Source organism: Branchiostoma floridae, chromosome 15 (genome assembly GCF_000003815.2).
Source record: "Branchiostoma floridae strain S238N-H82 chromosome 15, Bfl_VNyyK, whole genome shotgun sequence".
NCBI classification, from domain to species: Eukaryota; Metazoa; Chordata; class Leptocardii; order Amphioxiformes; family Branchiostomatidae; genus Branchiostoma; species Branchiostoma floridae.
Window position 1 is genome coordinate 11,013,483 of NC_049993.1, and position 16,503 is coordinate 11,029,985.

General features: G+C 43.6%; 1 protein-coding gene and 1 long non-coding RNA gene across 2 annotated transcripts; one reads left to right on the forward strand and one right to left on the reverse strand.

Annotated features, from left to right (window-relative positions):
* Positions 1 to 1,029: 1,029 nt before the first annotated feature.
* Positions 1,030 to 15,906, forward strand: LOC118432414. Its single transcript, XR_004833081.1, has 3 exons — positions 1,030 to 1,106; positions 5,817 to 5,918; positions 15,722 to 15,906. It is a non-coding gene; the product is annotated as an uncharacterized LOC118432414 (long non-coding RNA).
* Positions 6,659 to 9,736, reverse strand: LOC118432413. The gene is made up of 2 exons (XM_035843973.1): positions 8,919 to 9,736; positions 6,659 to 8,453 (listed from the first exon to the last, which is right to left on the reverse strand). Exon 2 carries the CDS (start codon positions 8,260 to 8,262, stop codon positions 7,267 to 7,269), a length of 996 nt encoding a protein of 331 aa, XP_035699866.1. The 5' UTR covers positions 8,263 to 8,453; positions 8,919 to 9,736; the 3' UTR covers positions 6,659 to 7,266.
* Positions 15,907 to 16,503: the final 597 nt, after the last annotated feature.

Here is a 16,503-nt window from a genome sequence, read left to right on the forward strand (position 1 = left end):
CCAAGACACAGAGCAGAAGGCTGGAAGTATTCCACCAGAGGTGCCTTAGGAGAATTCTTCGCATCAGATGGTACCACCGTGTTGCCAACTTACACATACTGCAACAAGCAGAGACTACAAGTGTTGAAGCGATTGTGGCTGCCAGCAAGCTTAGATGGTTGGGGCACATCCTTAGAATGACCAGGGAGAGGCTCCCAAGACTGCTGTTGGAGTGGACACCGAATCACGGCAAAAGGTCAAGGGGAAGGCCCAGACAGACGTGGTTGAACAGCGTGATGGAAGACTTGAAGTTGATCACAGGGAATAACAGACTGAGGGTGCGCGAGGTTGAAGCAATGGCCCAGGACCGCCCGGAGTGGCGCAGAATGGTGCGAAAGAGACGTCAACGCCTTGGTGCAGGCCACTCACCAAGCTGAGGAGACCTAACCAAGTATCAAAGTAAGTATTGTATGGATGACCACATGCACTACTAAGATGACCACAAGCTTTTATTTCAGAGCTGTGATATTTGCAGCAATGATGAACTCATGATGAAATAATCAGACGCACTTGTGTTCCTATGTTATTTCATTTGTCTCCTTTGATAATATGGGTATCATTTTGGTTTCGTCCCGAAGAAGATCCGGTAACATTATTTCATAACACTAGAATGCAATCTACTGAATGTCCTTTGGGTCACACCAACGAATTATTACGTAACCATTTTACTCTACACCTGACCCACCTTGCGAAGTGCAGCAGCGCTATCTATTGGTCCTGATGAAAACTGCACATTTTCAATTTGATAACTGACAAACAATACACGCGCCAGGCCATTTCGTGTCACATCTTATGTAATTAAGGTTTGAAGAGGGCGTTTTCTCTGAAAATGTGCCACTAAATTTTAGATTGACAATGTTCGGTGTAGACTTTCAGAGTTGGTCCAAAAAATTTTTGGTTCATTTCTTTAGGCCTGTAAATACCCCTAATATAAAGTGCCCAGTCCCGTCGACGTACGTCATCATAAAACAAGATGGCGGCATTGTTTGAAATGCTTCTCCGAGGCCGAATAAGAGTGCTTGAAACTGGACATTTTGGACACTTGACAAAGAGGACCACTGTTGAGGGTGAGTTGCAATGACCTGGAACGTTAACGGATGGGTTTATGATGCCCTAGAACTTCGCTCATTTTCACGAAGCTTGTTTTCACATTTTCTTCAATACCGTGAAATTCTGATTAGTGGACTACACTGGACAAGATTCATTTTGTAGACAGAAATTAACCTTAATTGGCAATTCTGTGCAACACCTTCTTTCTTTTATTTTCAAACTTATAGATGTTCGGTTATATCAGTAGAACTCTCTACCATAAGGAACATTTCTTGATTGCACTTTGCTTAAAATCCGACGGGTGACGCTTGTGCTTTGAAAATGCCCGATGGTTCCCGTGAGAAGATTGCTTTTTATTGACCGAATGAAGCATTTTCTTCCAGCTTCCTTACGCCCACGCTCCCCGTTATGATCCTGCCCATACGGCCTTTCATATTTAAAAAAAGGATTTCAAAAGAGGAAGTGTATTTTTAGCCTTTCCCGATGACTTTGACCAATACTGAATCTCAACAGTCAACAGCATCTTTAAAATGCACTATGTACTATGTACTATGTACAAAGAGTGTCTCTTCTCTCTATGCAACACTACATGTGAAACTACATTAATGCAATGGGCCAAAGCTATATCTTTCTTACAGGATCGCATGCATATTCTGTGACGGGAGGATACTAGTAATACAACATTAAAGTGAAACTTTGTTTCTTTGTATCCGTTTTGAATTGCAACATAACGTTAACATAATGATTCCTCAACGGAAATTGTGATGTAATATCTGCAACAAGGATGAAATGCGCACACCAGGCGATGGGCGAGACAATAGTAAAAACACCTTAGCTAGATGGCGCAAAGAAAGAGTGACGTAAAGACAGTAATTTACCTGATATGATGTAACGTGTTTATTTAAATAAAACATAAGGACCGTATTATGTATTCATAGAACTTTTGGAAAAAGACCCAAAACTAAGTTGGCCCAAGACCGACACTTGAAGAAATATCACGCTTCTAAAGATAGAACAACGCGTGGCAGTGTTGCCAATCACAATACAAGTGTGGTGTAAAAGTCGACCTTGCCCGTCACTTGGAGCATTTCACAATATCTCCTCACGTTTCTCTAGCCGTGGCGGACCGTCATCGGGGACATGCGGATTGTAGTCGGCCCGAGACGACGGTCCCTCCCGGCTGTCATATCTCACCGGGACGCTACAAGATGAATGTGGCTCAACGGACTGGAAAATGAAAGTGTTGCTGGGGTGTCGATAAGTTAATCAGGCTAATGTATGGGCGCGCGGACACACCGCCCTGGGGACGAGTGATGGATAAGGTGGAACGGCCGACGAAATTCGTCTTCGCACAAAAGTGGGTTCGGGCGCGCTCACGAATCAATCATCGCGGCTTGTCGAGCCTGACGGGGCGTGCGGCGGCTGGCGAGGCGGGCATCCTGCTTTTGTTCTTCTTCTTTCTATCCCCTCCTGATGACGACAAACTCTCTGTCCCAGGAAAGTTTTTTTTACTGTATTTGCGACTACAACTGTTGAACCTGCTGTATACAGTTTTTTGTTGTTGTTGTTTTTGTCGTAGCTCAAATGGTGTAGTTTTGTACGAGATGTCCTTTGAAAGTTTGATCATGAATCCATCTTACTATGCTAAGGAACGCTCGAGCTCGGAAGAAAAACTGAAAATAAAAGAAACTGGAGGCAACACGACATACTGCAACAATTTGTGAACAAGCAACTGTCATTTTCCATTGATGAAAATGTTGGCACGGGCGCTGTGAGAACACGACAACAAGCCTCGCGATATCACCGAAAGAGCAGCTCCAGCCACGGAACATTAGAACACTGATGTACCGGCTGATATATCGCGTTGTCTGGTTCAGATGAGAGGTCCCACATTGGCGGACTGACCATCAGACCATGACACCCCGCTACACATCCCGGCATCGGGAATGAATCCGTACATGTGTTGGAATCACAGAGATCGATTCGGAGCGTGCGACTTGCCTGCCACTAAGAAATTAAGCGATTCGTCACTGACAGGTCCAGTAAGAGGATCTGTGACCAGTAATAGCTGCTGACACACGTGTAAGTAACGAGCACGACCTCCAGGCACACAGTGGATCTGTCACTTGGTAGCGGAGGGTGACCGTGTCCTCTCCCCACACCATCCGCACACAGTCGGTAGTCTCTACCTGACTCCAGACTGACTACGCTGGCTATTTTATGGAGAACGAGATATCAAACCCGGAAAGTTCCGCTGCAGTACCATAGCAAGTCACTAGGGAGCCCAAAATCTCATCCTTTCAAGTTATCATTAAGACCTACCCACGTACCAAATATCAATACATCCATCAAGGCATTCTGGAGTTATGCTGGTCTCCGAGAGACACACATTTTTTAAGTCTTACTCCGGGGCTTCCATCCCTGATCAACTTTTTTGATATAAATGATGACCTTTTTTCTGAGAAACGTACGTTTGCCAAAAAGGTTAATACATTTTCGGGGACGCGCCTCTATCTCTCTCTCTCTCTTCCTGTAACTTTTCAATGGTTGAAAAGCATTTTTTAAACTTTCGTCACAGAAATAGATGTGATCATAAAGAGGCATATGCACTTTTAAACACCTGCAGTTCGGAAGGACGTCACCAGGGGGATGGAATACACAAACCAACAACCTAAACTAACGATACCCGGAAACATGGCACTGAAAACGCATCCTGATTGGACGTTTACTTCAACGTTTAGGTCCTTGAAACTCGGTCACCTTGTACGGTATTCCGTCAAGCTCCAGAAATGAGTCTCCGAATCGTGTTTTTCCCGCGGATTTGGGCAAGTCTGTGACGTTGATGAATCAACTAATTTATTTTGGGCGGACCTTGAACCCACCACGCGTCATCCCTGTCGCCATGGTGATGGATGGGGCTACACATCCAGGCAGTGTGTCGTCTGCAAAGTCGCCTCTTGTAATTAATGCCCGCTCTCTTGACTCTGCTGCATAATCAGCGCTCCATTCAGCCGCAAAGCAAATAGGTAACGCCACGGGAGAACCGTGGTTTCTGAACTAGTGTGCAGAGAACGGTGACTAGTGGGGGATGTTTTACCTCACCCGTTATCTGGCATGCGCATCCGATCGTTAAACAAGATTTCTTCTCAGTATCCAGAAAAAAAAGTTTATTTTACTTAAGTCCTTTAGGCCAACAATAGGTGAAGACATGGCTGATACACATTACACTCTAGTTTATGATATGATATCAAGTTCAGACATGGCGCACACAACGTACTTGAGTATAGTGCTGCACATTTGTAACACGCGTTTCCGAGGGCTCAATTTGTTCAATTTTTTAAAGATATCCCATTCTTCTGTCCACTGTACAAAACTTGGCTAAAACAAAAAAGAATGAAGACGCTGTTCAAAAGGATTAAGGCAAAATGACAGGAATGTATTTTTCCGCCACACAATGAGATGTTGTAATACGTCTTTTCACTTTGTACTATCGTGAAGTAACGTCATTTTGTGAATATCACACCGAGCAAAAGTCCTCTCTGATAACAGTAAGCCATTTCCCCGTGAAAAAAGTCACTTATTCTTACATGTCCTCACCCACTGATTTATCTAGACACCATTGTTTGCAAATGGCCTTAGATCACAACAACAATCATTTGTGTTGAATTGACACCCCAACATAACGGGCAAAACTCACTCAGTCACTGACAAAGGTTAAATAGCGCCACTGAATTGAGACTAACAGGTTTTATAGTGAGGCCCCCTGTCGGAAACACAGCGTAGCCATCAATTTTCCACGGTTGAAGATAAACATGAGTTTTAAACAAAAGTTGACGGTTGGTGAAGCAGCATGTTCCCTCAGTAGTCCCCGTGAAGCTAGAGTTGGCGCCGTACTGCGCAGGCGTCCCGCGGGTGTGGCGCTGACAGTGACGAAGTGAGTGATTACCGCCAAGATTGACCGTGATCTCGGACCCAGGCGACCGTGCAGGAGCATGATCCCGTACCCAGGCGCCCGTGCGACAGCCCGGCTCCTCTGTGATTGATCGTTAGTCTTTCACCATGCTAATTCCGAGTTTCCCCTTTTCCTCCGTGGATACCAATGAAGCAGTTCTAAAAAGAAATTGTTTGTATCTCTGCATAATAAAGTAAAGTAACGTAAAGCACGTTAGCGTATCGACCCCGAAAGAGCCTGCTGAAGAAAACGAGTCAACATGGTGAGGTCGAAGAAAGTGAAACGTTTTCAGCTTCACTTAATTTGACGCTTTGCTCAGCAGACATTAAGAATTTGATGACGAATCCACTTGCATTTGACATTATTTTGACGTCGAAAACATTCTAAGCACATTGATATCAATTTTGATATGTCCTCTTGACTTCGGGTACTAGGTATTATCAGTTCCTATGACCTGAAGCATATGGCATAGAGAACAACTAAACAACCCACTTTCATTTGTAACGTATGTCAAATACCACCATATCATTTAGATACCTTCAGCCTCTTTAAAATGTTAGGTCTGTACATATTTCTCTTCGCGTACAATACATTCAGGACGTAGATATGTCTTACGTAATCACGATTGAAGACTGGCATGTCTATAAACCACGTACAATGATGGAAAGGCTTTTAAGAATCCAGTCTCTGATTAAAGTCCCATTGGAACGACATTGAGACGTCTAACGTCTTTTTACTTTCTGGCGTGTCTTTCTGGCATCTGTGCCTGCTCCAGATGGAAGCCTCTCACCTGTGCGTCAGGTAGAACGGAGACGACGTCGGCAGAGCCGCCACGATCCATCAACTTGAAGTTCGCTTCTCCGGGCCACTCCCGCGGGTAAGTCACCGTAACCCGCCCAGCAACTCATGAATATTCATGAACCCCATTTGGGAAGCTGCTTTGAAAACTTTGGAAGGACGCCCAATCTGGATTTGTTCTTCAAGGTCATATATGATGAAAAAGTTTGTACGACTTGCTTGAAATTGACAAAATGGTAAGGAAACATTTAGCTTTGAAGAACCAGCAACTCATGAATATTCACGGACCTATTTGGAAAGCTGTTTAAAAGAAAACTTCGCAGGGACGCCCAACATGGACTTGTGTTCTTCAAGTGCAGACATGAAGAGAAATGTTTATGGAAATTGATTAAGAGTGACAACATGGTACGAGAACATCTGACTTTGGACGGTGTTACTATTTGGGGGTGGGGCTATCTTGACTTACGAATACGATGATCAATTTTCCATTTGAACTTGGCAGTCTTTTGCTGCATTATTATCGATATTCAATTAGATAGTCAATTAGAAACTAGAGGGGCGGGACAATAACTTACTTTGAAAATATCTGAGTCTACCATAGATATATCATCTTAATATGATTGTTTATAAGGTATCTTCAGCTTAAAAATAAGGTTGACCTAATATATGTATACAGATACATGCCAACGCGTGTATGATATGTATGCTAGTTTCAAACCTAGTTTGCGAAAAGGTTACTTATAATGTTAATGACTGGGGACTGTGAAGAAAACAATACAAGACAACTTCATAATCCTTTAAAATCAAATTTATTTGAATAAATATTTTGATAAATCGTAGGTGTTATTATATAATCTGGAAGAACAATATTCTGTGATAGATAAAGATCGATAATTAATAAGTATCGATAAATATTCTGTTAGACATTATTAGCTTTGACATAACAAATATCGGTGTCGAGATTTCCTCAGAATTTACAAAAACGATTTTGTTCATCCTTACGTCATTGTTTTTCCAATTACATATATTTACATTTTTGTCCTATGATGCAATGTATACCCGTCGTCATATGTATAGCGTGAAGTCATAATTTACCGACGACACCACAATATACATTTTTAAATTCTTAGTCTCATTACAATGTAGAGATGCATGTGCATAAAGTATATTTCCACATGAGTTACTTTTAATATAAATAAGCGTTCTGGTGATACATCATAGTCTGTACAAATAGCCTCCGTACATCGTAGCTTAATTCAATTCTGTAAATATATACAGCCATAACCTATTTTTGACACAAAGTAAAACAGACAACATAATGTATTGTAATACAAAAAGATAGTATTTCCTTTCGATAGGCAGGAGTGTTTTTAGTATTTTCCTTTTAAAAAAGTCCGGGAGAGTCATGATGTGTCATACCGTGTGATTCAGAAGTACTTATCCCCACATGGTCGACAGGCGCACTCCTCTACTATTGACACTTTTCGTACTTTAGTCTCGTTCCCTTGACAGTTCAGGACGACTTTTTCGTTGCGCATGCGCGTTGGCGTACAGGAGGCGCACGAGTCGAAAGGCCCCGGATGTTGCCGTGGGATGTGAAAGGAGCTGCACTGTCCATAACAAAACTTATTTCTCACCAGTTTTGTTTCGCATCCTGGGGACGTGACCTCCTGATCGAAGGCCACTGCCTTACACCAGTCTTTGCGCAAGTCCCTCTTCCTGAGTGGTAGTCGCACGACGCTGCCAAACGCGTACAGTGTGCTCTGTCCGATTCTCACTTTAACAGATTTCTTCTCCGATCTTCTTTGTGCTCGGTCTTTCTTATGTTTTCTCCGACGTCGGTTGCGACGAGGCTTTCTCCCTCTATACCGCTTTCTCTCATACCGGTCATCGACCGGGCTTGTCTGATCCTGTTCACTCGACGCATGCGCGGATCCCTCGACTTCTTGGGGCAGCTCCGCCTCAGTGAAGAGACCTAGGGCCGTTTTTATGACGTCATCGTCACCTGGAAGACGGTTGTCTGACTCATCATTAGGCATGCGCGTTGTCTCCTCTGTCTTTGACGCTGACTCGTCAGCAAGAGCTTGTTCTTCCCCCTCCTCTATCCTGTGAACAGCAGAGGCCCGGACGACGATTTTTTCCTCAACCACGGTGTCGTCTGACACTCCCTCTCCGTCCCGACCCCTCCCAACCGGCGGCCGAATCAACCCGAGAGTCTGAAACCGATGGAGCAGTTCTTCGGCGCCGAAGGACGAGTCGGTGTCGCCGAGAGACGAGGAGATCGTGTACCTGAGTCTGTCTAGCACTGACCTGTACTCCGGGTGGCGGGTGGGACTGGGCAAGGTGGAGGCGGCGGCAGCCCGCAGGAACAACACCAACGTCACGGTCACCAGACACGGCATGCTCCTCACGCTCTTCTTCATGCTTCACCACACACTTCTTAAGACTCCAACTTCTTAAGAGTCTAACTCTTGTCCCCAGTCGCTGAAGAACCTGAACTCTTGTCCCCAGTCGTTGACGAACCTTACTGCTGAAGTCGCGCGACTTCCTCGTTGTGGCGTGCCGGAGGGCCTGGCGGACACAGTGATCGGGCCCTGGCTTCGCGCACCGTCCCCTGTCGGAACAATACAACCCAACATCAGTCGTTTGTCAAATAATGAAGGCCAGTTCATCATCGCTGCCCATAGACAGCCGCTTACAAAAAGCAGGGACCAAAACAATGGGTCAACCAATGTCATTTTCCCACGAGAATCGCCCAGTGGACGGAAACACAAACTTTTCCTCTACAATGAACACAAACTCAACTAGGAGAAAAAGCTGGCGGCGCCATTTAAGCGGCTTGAATGTATGCCCCCAGTTTGCCAATACACACACAACACGACTTGAATACACACTGCAAGACCCTTTTCAAAAGACGCAACAAAGTCAACCGACTCACGCGGAACTTGTTGTCCGGTGGTTCCTTCTTGAGTCGAAACGACAAAAGCGTTTCTTTCTATGAGCTTTTCTTTGTCAGAATATCTGTCTTTACGTGCTTGTTCCTGTTATGACATTAAAGAAATAACGGAAAGACCCTCACCTGTGGGATGTTACGAAGTAAGCTAGGCTATTAGCCGGTGTCTGTACGTGTAGCTCTAGCTTGCGGTGCTGTCGCGGTCTGTCACACTGACGACTCAATTTCGTGTCCCACCCCTTTTATAGCGATGAGTCCACATTCCATTTGGGTGGTCTGGACCTCATGCCATCCTCTCACCGGTCGATAGGGCCAGGCATAATCCTATTTCATCACCGACAAACCAGATAATCCCCCAACCAATTATTGCTAAGTACGTCGGTACGAGATTCGACCGATGACCCTCGCTACACGACAGGATGTGTATTTGACCAAAAACTCTTCACATTTCCCCCTTTCTTTCTCGGCTTCCTCTTGTTAAACAAATACAGAGCTATTATATCAATAGAACAAAAGAAAACGATTCTAGCTGTGTATTTATCTCTGAAAAGGGCACGTACTGTGAGGGCGTGGATGTCAGCATGGCAAAGGTTTTGTCGGTGGAAAAAGAAAACAGTTACAAAGAAAGGTAAAGGGATGAGTAAGTTATATTTGTAAAGGAGTCTATCCAGCTTTGATGCTTTGATTCTCGTAAACAAACGAAGGCCTCCTGGCGCCGAGGGAGAAAAAACGTGAGGTATCGCACGAGCGCCTTGGCGGCGATTGCTTCGTTCTTAAAACCACAGACCGCGTCATGACAGTATAACCATCATTCCATAAATGCCGACCTGAAGCAAGAGCATTCATTCTACTATCCTTCCAAAGAAATAGAAAGGATCCAAGCATTCTGGTGAAAGGCGTTAGAACAACAGTAGAAATCCCTCCTGTCTGCACAGTTTATCCATTAAGCCCCATTACAAGGCAAGGCAGATAAGTACGTCAGATACGGATCAAAAAAGAAATCGATAGTTTGAGATTGTAATCATCTTGCAAAACGACAGAAGAATGTGGTAGAAAGAATAGTGTACATTTTTGTGGTTAGTTTCAGAATGTCGTTGGGATTGTTTGTGTGACTGTCATGAGGACACCAATGACACATTGCAGGCCAGACTCCAGTAGAATTGGCCTGTCTTGTTGCTCGGCAATCTGGTTAATGGGAAGTGACCGCGGCCAGGCGCGAGTCACCGACAACACTGACAAATGTCCGCCGCTGTTGCACCATGTTCAGTGTAATCAACGCTTTACATCCGAGGATTTTTCATCAAAATGACATACTCGCTCGTGTGCCTCACACACAATGCTTCAAACAACCTGCTACAAAAACGTTTCTTTCAAACTAAAGACCTGGTTTGAACCTGTCTGATGACGTTGACGGAAGGATTTTGACGATTTAGTCACGACACTTTGTAACCGGCGAACCCTAACAATGACACTTATCCTCGCATGGACAGTTTGATGCTTGAGGGACGCCACGACACAACTTTTTGAATCCCGTCTATATTCGACCACGCTTCCGGCGGGTTTCTTGAGGTATCTCGCCACGTTCAAAGAAACCTTTTTGAAATGACTTTTTCTTGAGTCTGAACTGCTCTGTCAAGTAGGCTTTTGAAGGTGACAGTTATTTAGAGCTGTTGTCATGCCTTCGGTGTGACTTTGACTGCACGGCTGCCCTCTCCTAGCCTTCCCGTTTGTCTGAGTTGGCCAACTTCCCGCCATGACAGACTGTAGCACATAGTTTGTTACAAAATGAATCAGAAACGCACGGTCGGTGCCTCGGCTGGCCTCGGGAGGGATGAATGGTGGCTTAACGGGGGATTTTCCACCGATTTACCATTGCTTTGGAGAGTCCACCCGCGAGCTTGTCGTGCTATTGAGCCCTGGTCGGCTGCTGGCGCCACACTAGCTCCGCCACAGAAAACTGCTTTTTGTGCCGCTGACAAACATGATGAACTACAAGGGACGGTCTGAATAGGAAGCCGGGAATGTTTTCGGACCTCGGAACAACAGAGCCTTTCTTACCAACCCTTTTACCTCTAACGCTACCTGACGCCAGCTACCCCCGACGCATTTTTCTTCTCAGGGCTGCTACAGAAATAGATGACGGAAGGGAGCGCGTTTAAAAATACTCGCGGCTCGTTAAATCTCCGTTTAACTGTTAGTAGTAGATCGTCAACCGTTCTTGTCAACCGTGCATGTCTACTCTGTACTCATATCAATAGACCTATATTTACTACCACCTTTTCTATGTACGTATGTATGTATGTATTTAACGGGTACCATTCATATCTGAGGATACATCCTGAGAAAGAATGAAAAAAGTACACGCAATTTCTGTATTTTCTTAATACTAGTGCTTGGAAGGAAAAATGATACTTTGTGAACTCTTATTTCATTTCTAGAATTCTTGCTATCCATTGAAATCAGAGGTCGCCGATATATTCTAACCCCGGCCCTTCTAAATTTTTCATGAGAAACTAATACACATCCGTTCGGTTTCTTGTTCAATAAGCTGCTTTCTGGACCATTGAATCTCTATTGTACAAGGTAATGATCTTTGTTTTAAATCTGAATCTCAATACAATTGAATCTTTTGTCTTTTGCGTACAGGTTTCCCTATTATTTGAAGGAAAACCGACCAATACACATCCCCACCAGTCCAACCATAAGTTGTTTTATCTAACGCTATAGTTATGTTGAATTTTTGTTGTATCAGTTGATGGGATTTGTCTGACGGTAAGTTGTGCTGGTGGTCCGAAGGGGCACACGTGGTATTGTGACAAAGTCAAAGCGACGAGCCCTACTATTGTGCAAATTGGAAGTTGTTGTAACGTTGCGGGAGTACGTGTGAAAGTGATCGGGCCAGGACCACACATGATACTGAGAAAACCAGTATTTGTTTACTGGTTTTAATCTCCAAACGGAACTATCATCTACTTGGAGAGAGTACGGAGGTTTTACGTTCTAAGTATTTTGACAGCTTTTCTGTAGTATGGACAGACTTTGCCATGGACATCTCTGTCTGTGACTCCAAAACTTAAGTCAGTTATATCAATGCGCAATTTTTAGTCATAAAGAGATGGTATGTGACTTATTCTAGATTTTCTAACGTTTTTTTTTCTAAGGTCCAAGGGACCTCTTCTAGGCTACGTACTCAAAGGTCATCACGCAACAGACCGATTCAAGGTTACGGGTTAGTCGGGTAAGACTGGGCTTGGACAGCATATCTTCTCTCAAAGTCAGATTATATTGAGACAAGCACGGCTAAAAGTGAGGACTGACTGACCCAATAGGAGAAGCAGGGGTTACGAAGGCTGCTAGGGAAACCATGTCACACCATTTACTAGTAGGTTGAAACGAAATTCCCTGGCATCTTATACTTTGAAGAAGGTTATCGTTTCATTGCTTTGAACTTATCTAGAGATCTATAGTTATATGGTAAGTGAGGATGACAATGGAATATTAGCAGAAAAAAATACACGAGCAATGAAACTGCATCTAAGAGAACTAATACCGAATAAAAGACTACATGTATATTCAAATGTAATTATGGCTTCAGTGCATTTACGGACTGCGTTGTTGATATTTGAGAAAATATCGGGTGAAAACTGTCTCCAAACGCGTTGCAAAACTTTATTTTATCCTATAAATGTAGATAGAAAGACGCATGGGGTTTGCTTATGTCTTATACTGTCCTTTAATTCCATATAACAGCGGGACTATCAGCTTAGCAAGTCATAGATAAAACATATACTAATCGTCGATTAGGCCTATGTAAACAACTCTGTGTGACTTGTAAAACTACTCAACGCGTTCTTTGTAAGAGCGCAAAGACCCTAAACTTCATCTCAAAATAGGGCCCCAAACACAACTCGGGAGACATTTTTAAAGTTATTTTGTGTCACTTGTTTATACGTTTTCTTTTATCTTTCCTGTAAAGTGTGGTCCTGCCTTGTCAAATATATCGTAACGTGTCATTCTCAAGAAATCTGTTTGAATGTGCGTGATTGTTAAGATAGTGATAACCTATGCTGATTATACACCTATTGACACATCTATGAGTATAACATGATTTTGCACTATCCATACGATATCACCCTTCACAAAAACTTAAAATATTGTTGATGTTCGCACGGCACAGTTCCTTCCGTCTCTGTCTCTTAACACCTTTCAATCCACGGCTAAAATCACATAAATATGCATAAATTAAACCCGCTCCACAGCTACAGGGGAAGGTGTAAATGTTCAAAACCAACAACGGTTTTTCCACGACCAGAGACCACACAAGGAGTGGTAGTCAGCCCACCATAGCACAACTTTTACTTCAGATGCCAAGGTCGTTCTGATTCGAATAAAACCTCTTGATTTAACAGTCATACATTTGAAAATTATCGTATTAACCAACTTCTCGTAATGAAGGCATCAATACAATTTATGTCGGTGGTTAGCATTTTCAAATGATACAGCAGAAAAAGACTTATTACATGTTTGCTTACTATTAACCATAAAGACCGAACACTAGCATAGAATGGTAGGAATACTTTAGTCGGCCTTTCCTAGAATTCAGTGTCAGAATACGTCTGCAGGTGTAATCCGAGTCCGCTAGGTGGCGATGTTTCTATCCACCAATATCGACTCCATGGCTTCACTTTTTGTATTCGCCAGAAGAGAATGGACTCAAACACGGTCAAGTCAATTGTTTCAACGATTAAAGTATTCCTCTTTGTTTTATGACATGTATTATGGTCTCGTCACCTTTGCCAAGACTAAACAAAATATACATTTGCCAACCTGGACGCGTGAAAGTTTAGAAAAACGTTGAAGCAAACTGTTATCCATTATGATATCTAACACATTTGTACCAAGGGAATTCAGGAGCACACTTTGGAATGCAGTGACCCGGTGATCACTTATAATTAGTAAGTTTTGGTCAAGAGTTGCCAGCACTACCAAAAACGTGACAAACTAACAAATGTAATATGAAAGCACGGTGCTTCCCATATGAGATATATATGCTCGGCTTTTACAAAGTGTAAACAAAACAATAGGGTAAACATCTTTTTCCAGATATTTTGTCTTAATAAAGGTAATATTCAACGCTATAATCAGTTGTATGTCCTCAGATTACTAGTACGTGAGATATCCCGAACATGCAAATAAGATGCAAATGAAGCACTGTAAGTTTGCTCACTGAAAATAGGCGCCAAAACTCTAACAATCTGGTAGCATCAGTGAACTGTGGTTTTCTCAGACAACTTTTACCAATAACCAAAGATTAACATCGTTATATCCATTCTCACCTTCTTTCCGTATCAGCAACCCTGGTAGCCACGTCACTACACGGACAAATTGATCGCCAGACTCTCTGATCCACGACCTGTTGAACAACAGGAGTTGGTTTGAAAAATTATCGCGCGCATATCCCACTGTACAGACAAGAGAGAAGACCGTATCTTGGCGGCAGCTTGGCGACAAACTCGACACAACGTATTTGTCTTGGCTTCATCCAGGTCAGATCTACTGAGCGGTACTTCTTACCGGCTACTGTGTTCGACAAGGATCGGGAAATGTTGTTGCGAGAAGTGTTGCGAGAAGCGGCCGTGAGTTTGGTGTATAAAGGGGGAGGGGCGGCGAACTACAAGTCGGAAATTGTGGACTCAGCAAATGTTCAACAATTATCTATAGCAGAAATCCCCTCCTCAGCATTATTTCATACGTTTCGTATACGTATAATAAAAAATGTTGTAAAGGTTACGGTCTACACGCGAACTGTCAGGTCTAGGTGAGATCATTACCTACCCCGTAGCGGTACAGAACCGAACACTAAAAGGCCTGACATTACATATATACGTACAGTCAGACAAGTACTTAATAACTTGACCAAGTGGCCGGCACAGGTCACGCTTCTAAGGGCACACGGGCAGGTCACAACCGGGGGGTGAGCTATGGAGGTTACGGGAAAAGTTTACCTTGTCTGGGCCGGTCACGGCGCTGTCTGGACGGAGGGTATGTCTGGGGATATGATGGATATGATTCTTTCCCGCTTCCCACAATTAACGAGGCAACAGGTTTATATATATCACTGAGTGATAGAGATGGTGGTATCGGGCATGTCAAATCTTCCTTTGGAGATACAGCATTCATTCTTTTTCTTCTTTTCCCCTTTCATTTGTGGTCGGGATGAATTTTCGTCAGACGGTCGCGTAAAGCGTAGCTCGGAGCTCGCGACAACATGGCGGCCGATAAAGCACCGTCGTTTGTCTCTGTCCGTCAACCTGTCAGGCGCAAATAGCGCGGGAAATATTGGCGGGGGACGAGGGTTTGATCACACCCATCATTCATTTCTAAGGTATCCTGTCACAGAAGCGGTGGGGGGTAGGGGACGAGGAAATGTTGATGATAAAAAAATAGCTATGAGTTATCATAATGATATCATTGGATTCAACTACAGTTGGGCGTACTAACGTGAATCATAAGAATGTGTAAATTCGATGATATTTCTGTAAAACTGTTCTCTGGGCTGTATCCCTTTGATATGAGCACTCAAGTATAGCGGATTAGAAATTCGTTGGGGTCACTCTGAACTAGACCTGGTTACAGATGGTATTCATATGTAGATGGTAGATTGATTGTTGAGATGGGTTTTTTTTTAATCAAGAACTGAACGTGACTCTCTAGTCCCTATACTTCCATAAGGACCATACTTTCTGTTGTATGAATCAATCTTCTCCAATCCAATTCTGACCTTTCTAAACGTTTTCTATCTCTCCTTGCTCAAACGTTTCCAGTAGAACCACCCACGGCCACAGACACGTGTCAGTTGCGCCGTTCCGCCACACCGTTTCCCATCGACACGAAGATCATTCCTGTATCTGATTTGTTGATTGCTGCAGGTTGTGATGGAGCGGTGTGGAAGACGTGCGGTCACCGGTCACAGCCATGGGATTCACCCGGCGGTGGGAGGTACGCCGCACAGTAATGCGGAATACATCACATATCCGTCACGTTTAGACTGATAGTCGGATAGTGTAGCCTCCACCAGGCCTTCTTACGGGGGTCGTAGAGTTCGGCAAAAAAATCGGGAAATTGGACAGGGGAGTCAATCAACTCATGTTTCGGCCGGCCAACTTCAGGCTGTTATACGGTATTGTATGGAAGCTTATGTCCATATTACACAATAAACAAAGCTCATATAGTACGAATATCTTGAAAACCAGAACGATACATATTCCAGATAAGAAAAAAAACTCTAGACGTTTGGTCACTGGTCATAGACATTAGATTCAGCCGACAAGGAGAGATACGCCGCAGACTTATGCGGAACGCATCACACATTTGTCACGTTTAGACTTATAATGGAAAAGGCTAATGTGTGTATGATACGGTGCTGTGGGTTTGGTGAAGACACTTATCATTTACTGTCTGTACACGTGTTCTCGATACAGAGGTATCTATGATACACTGTTTTGTACACAACTTCTTGGGTTGATTATGCCCCGTGGCAAAAGGTTTGATGAACAAAAATATCTCCCCCAAGTCTACGAGAATAAATCAGAAGGAGGGCTATTGATGTTGAACAAACCTTGTTGCCCTTTAATCCATTCGGGGACAAATTTTCACTCGGACGTAGCAGGTACTTGTTTACGTAGGTGCAACATAAAATAATATGCGGACA

Bases quoted from the DNA above. Each gene is read 5' to 3' on its own strand.
- LOC118432413 (XM_035843973.1), bottom strand. From the start codon at position 8,262: ATGAAGAAGAGCGTGAGGAGCATGCCGTGTCTGGTGACCGTGACGTTG.